This window comes from Microplitis mediator, chromosome 10 (genome assembly GCF_029852145.1).
Source record: "Microplitis mediator isolate UGA2020A chromosome 10, iyMicMedi2.1, whole genome shotgun sequence".
NCBI classification, from domain to species: Eukaryota; Metazoa; Arthropoda; class Insecta; order Hymenoptera; family Braconidae; genus Microplitis; species Microplitis mediator.
Window position 1 is genome coordinate 2,558,125 of NC_079978.1, and position 13,250 is coordinate 2,571,374.

At 35.9% G+C, this 13,250-nt stretch overlaps 3 protein-coding genes across 25 annotated transcripts in view; 2 read left to right on the forward strand and 1 right to left on the reverse strand.

Moving 5' to 3' along the window:
• Positions 1-74: 74 nt before the first annotated feature.
• Positions 75-3,797, reverse strand: LOC130675360 (protein sel-1 homolog 1). Of its 2 annotated transcripts, none has more exons than XM_057480980.1 (6): positions 3,261-3,797; positions 2,554-3,176; positions 1,777-2,495; positions 1,478-1,706; positions 995-1,401; positions 75-930 (listed from the first exon to the last, which is right to left on the reverse strand). In XM_057480980.1, exons 2-6 carry the CDS (start codon positions 2,999-3,001, stop codon positions 406-408), a joined length of 2,328 nt encoding a protein of 775 aa, XP_057336963.1. In that variant the 5' UTR covers positions 3,002-3,176; positions 3,261-3,797; the 3' UTR covers positions 75-405. The 2 variants fall into 2 exon arrangements, with proteins under 2 accessions (XP_057336963.1, XP_057336962.1); XM_057480979.1 differs by having other exon boundaries at positions 2,554-3,183.
• A 366-nt stretch (positions 3,798-4,163) lies between these two features.
• Positions 4,164-6,562, forward strand: LOC130675364 (glycosylated lysosomal membrane protein-like). The gene is made up of 5 exons (XM_057480983.1): positions 4,164-4,383; positions 4,699-4,956; positions 5,238-5,672; positions 5,746-6,026; positions 6,205-6,562. The coding sequence occupies exons 1-5, from the start codon at positions 4,318-4,320 to the stop codon at positions 6,374-6,376; spliced, it is 1,212 nt and encodes a 403-aa protein (XP_057336966.1). The 5' UTR covers positions 4,164-4,317; the 3' UTR covers positions 6,377-6,562.
• A 771-nt stretch (positions 6,563-7,333) lies between these two features.
• The window catches only part of LOC130676142 (sodium channel protein para), a 37,643-nt gene continuing 31,726 nt past the window's right edge, over positions 7,334-13,250 (forward strand). For 16 of the 22 annotated variants that reach the window (XM_057482147.1, XM_057482154.1, XM_057482156.1 and 13 more), the window contains exon 1: positions 7,335-8,579. The gene's annotated coding sequence lies outside the window, so the exon portion shown is untranslated. Of the gene's footprint in view, positions 8,580-13,250 lie in introns of all 22 variants that reach the window. The other 6 variants (XM_057482159.1, XM_057482163.1, XM_057482166.1 and 3 more) reach the window with 3 other exon arrangements.

Below are 13,250 nucleotides of genomic sequence, written 5' to 3' on the forward strand. Positions count from 1 at the left end.
TTATTTTTTTTTCTACACTCTTCTATCATAATACAAACTTCAGTCATTAACAGGTATTTGGTTCTTGACAATAATTTTATTCATTTTTTTACTTTATCGCTTGGTAACGTCGAAGCACGAGAGTATAATCATAATTAGTTTTTCAAACTAATGTAATCCGACGTTAATTTTATTTAGAATTAGATTTAAAATCAATTTTAATAATTATTACACTGGAAAATAAAATTAAGAAAAAAAACGAGTAAAGATTTTAATAAATATTTTTCAACAGCCGAGTAGTACGTTAGCGCGCGTAATTTAATTGTAATTAAAAAACATACATGAAACCACTTGAACACGTGTACAAATTCAATTTAAATTTACATTAATTGCGTTCACTCGCTTCCGTACGTAGAAAAAAATCAATTAATTATTAACAGGCGGAACGTTAACTCCGGCTGCGGGTCCAGGTCCCGGAGCAGCTCCAGTTCCGACTCCAGTTCCAGTTCTTGCTGGTGCAGCACCACCGGCTCCTCGTTGCGGTTGCGGAGGCTGCGGCCTGCGGAAGTAAATCACGAGACTCAACATCCCCGTCAGTACACCAATCACATATAAGTCCCAATTCTGTCCTAGAACCTGGTCCCACTTGGCCAAGTGTTCATTAAAACTAAACTCTTTGAGATAATCGATGCCAAATAATAGATAGAGTTTTATAAGAGCCAAAGCAACGGGGATTCGCGCATCGGGACTCGCTTCTGCTGCCAAATCGTAGCAGCGTTTAGCTAAATGACGGTCTTGGGCCAGACCAAGTCCACGTTCGTGCATGTAACCGAGGTTGAATATTGCCTGCGCATTGTGCTGTTGTTCGGACGCTTGTCGGTAGTAACGAGCAGCTGCTTCGTAGTCTACTTTCGTTCCTCGTCCGTAGTAATGCGCGTCACCAAGTTTTACCTGTTGCAGCAAACGATAAATAAGTAACCAGTTCAAAAATTATTTGTGTCAAGTAATTATTTACCTGAGCTGGTGAGTAACCTTGAGCTGCAGCACGTGCCCAGAAAGCCAGCGCCATCACAAGTCCTTCTTCAGGAGTCAGGACAGTGACTTCACCCTTCTCCAGGATGTACGCGGAATTACTTTGAGCAACTTCGTAACCCATTTCCGCGAGGAGAGCGTACCGTACGAAAGCCTGATCGACTCTTCCTTCCCGGTAATCCGAATGCGCTGTCATCATTTGGTCACTCCACTTGCCGCGTTCGCCGACGTTTTTGAATAATTCAACGGCTGCTGAACAGCTTCGCATCATTCCCGTACCCGTCGCGTGCATCTGAGCTAAATTATAAAATGCCAGCACATGTCCAGACTGACTTGCGAGGTTGAAGTACTTGTTTGCCATTTTATAATCACGTTTTACACCTGTCCCACCTATTGGAAAATTAATTGAAGGCATCAATGACAGTGTACTGAGTTGAATTAAAATTTAAATAAAAGTTTTACTTACTGAAATACATGTTCCCTAATTGTAATTGGCCATCAACCCAACCCTGATCAGCAGCTTTGCTAAAATACTCCAGAGCTTTAGTGGTATCACGTTTAACTCCTCTTCCATATAAATACATCAATCCTAGACCACTTTGTCCTACTGGATTACCATGTTTTGCTGCTTTTGAAAAATATTTATAAGCTGTATCGTTATTCTGTTCTACTATATCACTTCCTTCTAAATAAATCTATAAAATAATTAATGACAATTATTAATTATCAAATATATCCTAAATAAAGATATATTTAATTACATACCTTTCCCAAAAAAGCCATAGCAATAGGATTACCAGCATTGGCGGCGTGCTGGAAATAGTTAAGAGCTCGTTGATGATCCAGTGGGACACCTCTGCCGCCTTGATAATGCAGCTGACCTAGTCCGACCTGGGCCTGAACATCTCCGCGTTCCGCAAGCAACTGATAGTACTCAATCAAATCATCATCCAAAATACCAGAGTTATACTCAGGATTTTCTTGTTCGTCCAGTAGTCTGATCCGCTGAACAACCGGACCTCCACTGAGTGTCACTTGGTCCGCGACTTTATTGGCGACTTTCCGGTAAAAACTCAACGCACTTTCGCACGACGGACGAGTCGACACACCGGCCCAGTATCTGTAGCCAACGGCCATTTGCGCCCGGGTATCACCGCCTATGGCAGCGATCGTGTAGTGCAGTAGAGCTTTTGCTTGCGACGCGTTCACTCCACCTAGACCCATCGCATAGAAAAATCCCATCCCCATGTGTGCTGACGGTAACCCCGTTTCTACAAGTTCTTTAAATGTTTGCAAAGCCGCTGGGATGTCTTGACTAGCTGAGGGCAGACCAGTTTGCGTTCCTAATAACTGAGCCCACGCCAACATTGATCTCGCTTCCTTATGGCCTAGAGTTGCTGCTCCAGTTATCAGTTTGTATGCCTCTGCTTTATTACTTCTCGTGGCATTCAATATAGTCTGCGCTTTATGGAACAATTCTTCAGCTAAAAAAAACAAACACTCGTAAGTAAAACAAATAATTGTAAAGATTTACTGCAGTACCTTCTAGTTGCTCAGGTGTCAAAGGTTCTTTGACTTGTTCTTCTTCATCATCTTCAAGGATATCCTCCTCAACGTCTTCCTCCCATGCCGGCGATTCTTCATCACTCTCTTTAGTCTGCTTCGTCGTTATTTCCGTGAGGAACGACTCTGTCACCGGTACCAAATTAAGAATCGAATCCCTAAAAGCTTTGAGTTCTTGTAACCTTTGATGCACATTCTCCCAATCATTCAAACCATCATCATCATTAACAGTACTATCATCGCTATCATCCGAATCTTCATCATCTTCAATAGCCGTCTCCGTAATATCATTTTGCGGCAGCTGTTCCCGATGGGACTTTCTTTCATTACTATCATCAGTTTCATCCTTGTCCTTGGTAAGTTCTGCAGTGGAGAGCATCAGTAATGCTAACCACAGCAGAAACACAAACTTATGGCTCGGCTTCATTTTAATATTTCTAATTACTACTTTTATAAATTATTTACAATTTAATAACACATCGACGTGACGTCCATCGATCTCCAATATTGTCTATTTTTGTTATCAGAAATCACTTATCATCAGCAATTGTCAATGCATACGTGGACATCATAGCCTTTCTTTTTTTGTTTCTGTATGACATCTAAAAACTTAACGATCACATGTCGATTTATTTTAAATTTTATTTACCAACCAACCAAATAAATTTAATTCAATTTTTCAATACCTTATTAATTGTCAAGTAATAACAATTACTGTTTGTTGTTGTGCTTAAATAAATTATTGGAGTGAAAAAAATAAAAAAAATAATAACAGAGAACTGACCCTCCGCCGAATCAGCTGTTTTTTGAAGTGTTCCTTAAATTCGGTGTAAATGGGAATAATTTAAATGAATAAAATTTATTTACTGCGATGATCTTATTTTTTGTCCCTATTTATCGTCGCTGTATGATATCACGTTGACTGATTTTAAAATCATTTTTTTTAGTTGCATTACTGGATGATATGACGACACGTACTTCTTTTTAAATGACATACAAAAGACACATACACGTTGAGCTTCCTGATTGGTATAAATAATAATTTCAGTATTTAGCACTCACATAAAATAATAACTTTGATCACATGATATATTTGTCCTGGTCCAAAAATTTATAGTTTATAAATTTCTAAAATAATAAAACGAAATTTATTTTTAACATTTGAATTTTTTGAATCGGTGCATAGATGATTTTTAATTTTAATTTTTTAAAATGTCCATATTGTTACTGTTTTTAAAAATTTTTTTTTTAAATATTTTTTTGAATTATTTAATAATAAATTTTAATTTATTATCACAAATAATCAGAATGGGTTAGAATAATAAATTGGTCGTTAGATTGGTAGCACTGTGCGAACGTGGCCATTTTTTAAATATTTGAACCTCGGCGGCAGGGGGCGCGAGCTAGCGGGAAAATTCAAATTTCAAGTTGCGCGAAAAGAGATTCAGAGCCGGGAAATTTTAAAAACACATCAGAGATGTCACTAGTGCACTGAAAAATGCTGCTGCCTAGCGGAAAATATGAAAAATATTTTCAATGTTTTCTTATACACAAACATGATCTGATAAATATAAAATGTATTAAATTAAATACATATATGAGTAACAATAATTACAAGCAGTAGTATGTGTACTGTATTAGCTGTCAAATGATAATAGCAGAGTGAATAAAAAAAACAGACGATTGTCCAGATTCTAAACACAATAATGTGACAGTTGAATAATTAAAATAATTAATTGTAAAATGTATAATTATTATTTGTTAATATTTATTTATATTGTAAATACGTCTTCAGGATCTCCAAGAGTCGTAAGTTAAATAAATATTTAAATGTCTCACATAATTTTTGCTTTGTTTTATTTTGTTTTGTTTGAAAAGTAGATCATGCGAGCTATCAAAGTCCATTAGTTTATTTCGTTTCTCTAGCTGTCACTTTTGCTGAATAATTAATTTTAATTTGTTAAAATTCTGAATGAGGTTAATGATAATGAAATTTTAGTATTACCTTGAAAGTCTGTCGTTATGGAAACAAAGACTATACATTGTTGTTTTTTTTTCTTCACTATGACTTTATAACTACACGGGAAAGTTTTTTAATTAATTATGTAATTTTATTTGTTCCAGCTTAAGTATGAACTTAATCCAGGATGCGGGAAAGTGTGCGATGAACGAAACTCGACGACTTTTCACTTGAGAGCCGAAGGTTCTAATGATACTTTGCATTACTTATGGGATTTTGTCGGTAATCCATCAGTACTTTTAGCAGTTACTTCAAAAACAGCTAAATTGAATATTGACTGGGATAAATATTTAACTAGACAACCAAAATCTATTAATTTTACTGAAGATCCTTTTTATACATTTGGTGTAACAATTCAGAAGGTTTGTCTTCAAATTATTCATTAGAAATTATGATACTGAAGTGAGCCGACGTCTAATAATTTTTGGATTTCATTTTAGACAGTAAATTATAAAAAAAAAAAAAATTTGGACAAATTGCACCTGTAGTTTTTCAAATTTTCTACATGTGCATATTTTTAGTTTTTATTTTTTTGTAATTTATTTGTTGAAAAAAAAAATCTGAAAATTTTTAATTGTCTGCTAACTTCAAGATCATTTAGAAATTTAATTATCACTCTAATAATTATTTTTTACACTGACAGATTATTGAATTCAATGATTTGAATGATAAAGGATCGATAGATAACATAAATGATAGTAATATAAATATATTGAATCCAGTTTATTTCAATTGGACACGAAAAAGTAAAAAGCAGAGTAATGGGTTTGTAGAATTAGATATGTCAGGACATAATTATGTTGATCCTGAATTAAATATATCAAGAGCGGGAGAGATTGAAATTATTTTAAATGGGTTTTGTACGTTGGAACACTCGGATGTCGTTCCGCACATGCTGCACTCGGAAAATTCAACGCAAGTTGATTTTATAATAAATCACTTTCGCGGAAATTCGTCCTTCGAAAAAAGTAGATTTGGACTGGAGCTCATGATCGTCAGCGTTGGAGATCCCAGTTCGACTATGATGATTGACACGAAAAAAAGTTTGGATGACGAATACACTCCGGGAATATTCGAGGTAATTTTTAAATAATATATATAAAAAATATGTAAATTTTAATTAATTATTAATTAACAAATTTAAATCGTAGACCGTCGAAATGAAAACTCCGGAATTAAATACTGAGAGGAAAAAAAGTGAGTCCGGTTATTTACAGTGGAGACCAGTCTCATATTTATCATCACATCGGGATGTTACCAGTTCGACAGAAACAATTCATTACAATTTAGTAAACTGCTCAAATATTTATAATAACTCACTTCTATATGCCTTCTATGGTGACGAAAGCAATAATTTATTAATAAATAAAATAAATGTCACTATTGGTTCTTCTGGGGATGGATTTTACAAGAAAACAAATTACGCTACTTGGTAATTTAACTCTATAATTATTAATTAATAGTGTAAGAGAACCAATACCCAGCTACTTCATGTTAAATTATATTTATATATATTTTGAGCTAATGTTAAAGTATATGACCGGCTGGCTACTGGTGCTCTTACCCTAAACGCAGGAATTTTTTAAAAACAATTTTTGTTTTTTATTCAGGACATTCCTCGTTGGCTACGGAAATCCACCAGGTGAACAGTTCTCATACCTAGTGATCTTGATAATATCAATAGGTGTTGGATTACCATTACTGATAATGTCAATCGCTGCCATTTATACTTGCATACGCAGATTGCCAAGACGGGAGGCTAGTAGATTAATAAATACGTAGTAATTAATTATACTTCAAAAAAAATAATAAATTAAGGAATTTATATTTTTTAACCATCGAAATTAATTTTATAAATGATATTAAACTATCATGACATCTTTTGTATAATTACGTTAAAAGGCTGACGAATGCATTACTATTAAATTACGCATTTAAAAAATAAATTTTACTATTTAAAAAGAAAAATGTGTTGATGGTAATTATAGAAATGCAAATTAAGTATAGTAATCAGGTGGCCATGAAATGATTTGCGACAAGACGACGAATGTCGTGAGTCGTGTGTCCATCAGCAAGTATATGGGCGAGCTTACTGACGCGGTCATGGGTATGGTCGGGGTGTGATCAACGTTTTCAGGTGAAGATAGTAATAAGAGTGCCGCGGTGTGGTACCGTGTTCCTGGCAAGCGACTATAAAGAAAAGCGGGGAACGAGGTGGAGGAAGTGGTGGATCAAGTAGGGGGAGAGTATTTCGCACTGGCGAAGGAGGGGTGGACTTTCATTGATCCACTCGCAGCACACACTCGTCGATGGTGTATTCACAAATCCTGCTTTGGTATAATATTAACTCGAACTATTTTTACAAAGATCTATTAGTCTATCAACATTTAATGCCCCTTTGATAAATTTTTATCAGGAAGATAGACTTCAATTTATTTAATGAAGGAATTTTTCCCGCGCAGGTCTAGTCTTTTTAAAATTATTTAGTTAGTTTTGAAATTCAGGAGGCTTGCGGGTGTAATTGCTGGTGGATTATATAAAGCAGTATGTAATAAATATAGCATAGAGAAAATATATGAAAAAAATGGTCAGAAATAACGTGTATTAAACGTTCTGTACAAAATCAATGGGCAGCTTGAGTGGGGGATGATTCGTCCGGATTTGGAATCGCGGATGCGTCACGGGGTGGTTGGGGAACTAAGTGGGGATTGGGAGGGTTGTAATATAGTTCGTGAAAAGTCCGCGGCGCGATGTTGGCGCAGGACGATGCAGTAACATCCGTGCTCGGGTCGGTTTGTCTCCCCGCGATTTGGACACCAACCTTCAAGACTGCCTCCGTTTAAAACAAATATTTAAAAAATATTATTTTATTTAAATCCTTAACACTAATAACAGTAACTACTAAACCAAGTTATTTATAATAATAATAATACTAAATAATAAATAATAAATAATATCTACAGCAAGAGAATAATCGTCGGGACTCTTAATTATTTTTAGTGGATTAATAAAAACGTAATCTAGGCAATGGTTGGGGTGCACACGCGGTGATTACACAATTCGGTAAAAAAAAAGGACTCTACTGCAGAACGGATGGAGAACGTAACTTAGAAAGAAGTAAATAAATATAAATAAAAGTTTAAATAAAATGAAAATAAAATAATTAAAAATGTGTCCGTGACATCTCAAAGTAGACAATCTCTCCAAGCACCTGGTTCCTGAGTGAACTGACACTTGGTAAATTACTATCGAAATAGGATTCGCCACTGTGACGTGACACTGCTGTGAGAGGTGTGACTATCACTTTATTTAAATAAATAAATTTTAAGTACGTTTAAAAACCACGCACACAGTAACGCACCCTCTCACTTGTTATGCGTACGAAAAAACTCTGATAGCTAAGCTGAGCTGGTTGAGGATTTAAGGGTTGATCGTTAGGTAGTCGTACATAAATATTAGCAGTGCTGAGTGAAAGTAATGACAAGCCATCGATGAGAGCCTGAAATGTTAACACAAACCGAGTTTTATGCTCTATTTATTCACTACACTTTCGTGTAGTATGATAGGGGGCGGGTCCTTGCAGCTGCGATGAAGGTGACGGACGAAATAATGGATTATTTCGGGGACTGCTCGGGACACCAAGTGTGCTTGTTCTCTTATGTTTTTGCTTAAGTGCTGTGCTAAAAAATAGAGTGTTGTGCACCGTAAGAGTAAGAAGAGGAGTTGATAATTAAGAAAAAAAATAAATTAGATAAATAAATAAATAAAAGAAGGGAAATTAAATAATAAACCCAGCCAAGGCCCGCGGATACATCTCCAGAGCCCGCCCCAAAACATCAGTGCCTATTCTCCTCTGTATCGCTTATTTCCTGCATTAAACCTCAACTGTATATATATACATACATTATATACCCATATACATATATAGATACATATAAGTAAATATATTTATTTATATATGTATGAAAAAAGTGACACCCGTCGTGTAAGTACTCTTTCTCTATCTCTATCTCTGTCAGTTTTTCTCTTTACGTTGCGTTACGTTGCAGTATTACGTTCTTTATTTTTATATATTGTTACAATTATATATTTTTTTTATACTCCTAAAGTAATGGCGCAACCTTTTGACCTTCCTGCACGAGTCTACCGTCGAATCGCTGGTCAATACGACAATACGGTTTACAAGACGCGTATTGATCACGACACGCGTATGAGAATCAAGTTAAATATATGGAAAAATATATAAAATAATGGTAATAAATAAAGAAAAATATAAAGTTATGAATAGAGGCGGTCTGACGGTAGAAAATACAATAAATATGCTAAACTGCAAAGTAGGAAAATGTAACTACTTATGGCTATTTACAGTAACTATTACAATCCAGGCTATACTCGACACTTATTGCCACAGACTTATGACTTAAAGTGCCTCGTTATATTATTTATTTATTCGATATGTTAAATTTACGCTGCCCTGAGAGATTGTAATAGAAATAGTTAATTATTTACTATTATGTTACATCGTGAAAAGTCTTGCGGGCAAGTGACTAGAGGCCAATCGATGTAAAAATACGTCGATTGTTTTGCCCTATTGAACCTATCAGCTGATTAAACCTTATACATATACATACTTATATATATATATATCCACTTTTCAGTAGTAGTCAAATTAAAGCTATTAACGAATAATAATAATAACCATTAAAGAAATGAGCTCAACAAAGGATAAAAACATGGGCAAGTAGTTGAAAGTAGTACGAGTACACATAGCGCCAGCCGGTGAAAGGAGTGCAAGTTGAGTGCAGGCGTACTTAGATCTGGTCATTGAACGAGAGTGGCTACTGCGCCATCCGCATCTATCATCGTTTGATCTTTTAAACTAATATCATCTTACTTTTCCCAGCGTTTTTGCCTCAATCCACCTCATCTCCATACCCATCTCTATATCTATGCCTCGCGCTATATATGTATATATGTATATATGCGGCTCTTAATCTGTCTCACAATTCACGTCCGATAGACGGTGGGGCATTACGTGGGCGCTGATTAAGGACTGTCTCATGTCGCACATACGCTTCCACTCGACTCGGGTGAACTTTCAATGAGCTTGACTACTTGGTTACTTGGTTGCTTGCTAACTTGCTACCCCTAGCTTCAATACCTCAGCGGGAAGAAATGCCAAGAGTCTATTAGAACGGATGATTGGCTTCGACAGAGGCCAAGGCTGCGCGCGCTTTGTCAAGCATGCCACGGTTATAATATTATAGATATATACATACATCCATATATACATACATATACATATTTATATATATATGCCTTAGCAGAAGGATGACACTAAACAATGTGCCGTGTGTGCATACTTGCTCACGATACATGTCCATGTATATTGATATATTTATGTATGTATGTATAAATATGTTGATATATATGTAGCCAGTGAAAATCGCCGAGAGAATTGTCACGAGAGCGTGTGTATGTACTCTTGGGGGCTTGGTAACGAGAATACACGCTTCTCGAGCTATCGAGCTTATTGATTTCATCCCTGGCCCGATGTTTCTGTCATATTTTATATTTTTTATTTATTTATTTACTCGTCTATTTATGAATTTTACTTTTATTATTATTGCCGCTATTATTTATACATTATTTATTAAATTAATTATTTATTCATTTTTAAAAACGAGTTACATGCTCGGCACAACGTATCAAATACGTAAACAACTCACGACAAGCTTGTAATCATTATCATTATCCTTATTGCTGTTGTTATTATTGTTTTAATGTATCACTGTCGTGATTGTGAAACCGTAATTCCAGTGAATCGTTAAAAAGTCAATTAGAGACCCAGCATTGTGTGTATGTTTTATGTATTTTTTTTTTATTTATTCTTTTTATTTTTTTTTTGTTTTGAATGTACAGTGGCAACAAGAGTGGAGTAACGAAGCAATAGCAGGTCAGTAGGCCGCGCGCAGACCCTCAGTCGCGTAATTCTTATGAAGTGTATGTATATATGTTGTGTGTTTAATGCATATAGAGGGCAAAGGAGAGTCACGCGCATGACCCCGCGCTATGGGATCGGGGCCGGCATCAGCCAGCGTGTTTTCAGCCTACACTACTCTATACTCTATACTCTGCCAAGTAAACTCTTGGCTCTGTTGTATAACCCCACTTATACTGTACCATTTTATTGTATCACTCGACTTGTCATTGTGTGTTACCTCAACTCACCTCTACATTTAAATTCCCGCCAATGTCATGCCGCGACACCCCATACTGACTGCACCATTATTTTTTAATGCTATGGTCCTGTCACCTGTCATACTATTTATTCATCAGTAATTACTTGTCTTCACTGTAGCTGACTCTCAAGTCGACATAATTTCTTCAATTACATGTTAATTAGTTTTTTCGATGACTAGAGTAATGATTATTGTTATTATTACAACGACAAGTATGAAGAATAGTTACAAGTTTCTTTGAATCAGAGTCAGGTAAACGTTAATGCGGTGCGGGTGGCATTATGACGCTATTGGTGGAAGGGTAAAGAGGGGATTGGGTGGTTGAAATGGCCATGCGGATAGTGGTAGTAACTGGGTCAAACCGGTATTTATATTTCGCTTGTATTGAGAACAGCAAATAATGTTTCTATTAAATCGAGTGATAACTATCGCCACTGTAACGTTTAATCCCCAATATAAATATATAGGCGCACAAAAAGTGTCAAATAAAATAAATAATTAAGTTGAGTAAGTTAAAAAAATACTGAAAGTAATATCAGGAAGTAGTACTGGGGGTGGTCTATTGAAGCGAGCGATCGGTTGTTCGTAACTGATAATGACGGACTATTGAGCGATGGGTGACAAGGTTCGGTTGGTTCTATTGAAGACGAGTCGAGTTATTTGGTTTGAGAGGATCGATAGCTAGGTCTCTGATGTATACCAAGTCTTAGCTCCTCTGGATGGGATTTAATGCAAGTTAAAAAAGTCAAACGACGGAAGGAACGGAGAGCAAGTAACTGCACTCTGTTCCGCAGCCCCAGGCGACACGGTGATGCATTTTCCTTTTCGTCTCTCTTCAGATCTCGACTGTACTCGGCTCAGGGTTTCCGCCGCTGGATAGGGCAGAATAAAATAGTGGATGTGTGTAGTATAGATGATGTAAGACAAAGTCAGAGAGTGAAGTAGTAAAGAGAGCAGAGTAGTCAGACAGACGAGGAGGCAGCGGTTGAAGAGTGCGGTATAAGCGCCGGCGCCATTTCAAATTCTTTACCCCTTTCCCATCGACCAGATGAATCTTTTATTTTGGCTTAAATATTTCCCGTAGCCTTGCACAGTTGCCCTCTCAAATCACTCGCTATTATTGTACTTTTTAATTTCTTTCTTTGTTTTTTACTTCTATTGATTGTTCAAACTTTTTTTACACGAGTTTATTTCAAAAAATATGTTACAACTTTTTTTTTTAACTGCTTCAAGTTTTGTATACCGCATTTATGCACAGAAAAAACAGATATCTTGAGTCAAGAAAATATTTTTGAAGACAAACGTCTTCGGGAACCAAGTCAAGATTTTCTTGAGCCAAGAGAATTCGTCGTTGGAGAAGATTTCTACTTTATCTGAGAAAATTTAGGTCTCCAAAAAGATTTTCTTGAATCAAGAATATTTACCTTCAGTCGAGATTTTTTTTTTTGTGTCTGTGTAAAAAATTTAAATTGATACATCAATAGGCATGAGCTAACAAATAACAAATTGATTTTGACTAATTAACAGTTATTATAGCAAATGTCTCATTATTATTTATTCAATTGGATTATAAATTCTGAGAAAGTGGCTATTGTATGTCAGTACCATTCACAAGGTTCATGTTGTCATGACAACATTTTTCTGCAACGTCCGCGCGTCCTAATTCATGACGTCACGTTAGTGGCATTGCCGTTCACCGCGTTACCACCCTCTGCTGCGTCCTCCCACTCTCTCTCTCTCTCTCTCTTTCTCCCTAATACTTTCTGTACCTAGTATCCTCTTTCTCGCTCCAACCCCCTTTCCTGTACACTTGGCGACGCTGCCGTCGCGATAAATACGCTAAGATGGCGCGCTACGTTTCTATCCACTTCCGCCAATGCGTCTCAAATCTAATTCCTCCGTATCAACAACAAAATATACAATCCCTATGCTCATATATTTACATACATTATAAAATTTATATAAATAAAAATATCATATCCGATGCATTTCATTTTTTTTTCTTATCATATTAAATATTGATCCGAATGACAGCCAGCAATTTAGCTGATAACGAAATTATTTATTTTGTTTTTTTTTTCTTACCGTAATCAAATTGCCTAAAATAATTTGATTGAGTGGATAAAGTAAAAAAACAAAAAAAATAAAATAAAAAAAAAAAAAAAAGCCCAAAAGAGACAAAGTCTGGTCACTGCAGATAATGAATTCTTTATTATATTAAATGAGTGAGAGGGCATTTAGATTGTCAGATAGTGATGGTTATCATTAGATAATAGGGTGTTACAAATAATAGGGAAATAGGTAAATAAATAAAAGGTAAAAAAATATCGAAATGTGAGGGTGGAATCGGCTGACTGCTCGGCGTGGCAGGATCGATATTGTTGCAAACGGAACACACCACCAGCAGGCTATGG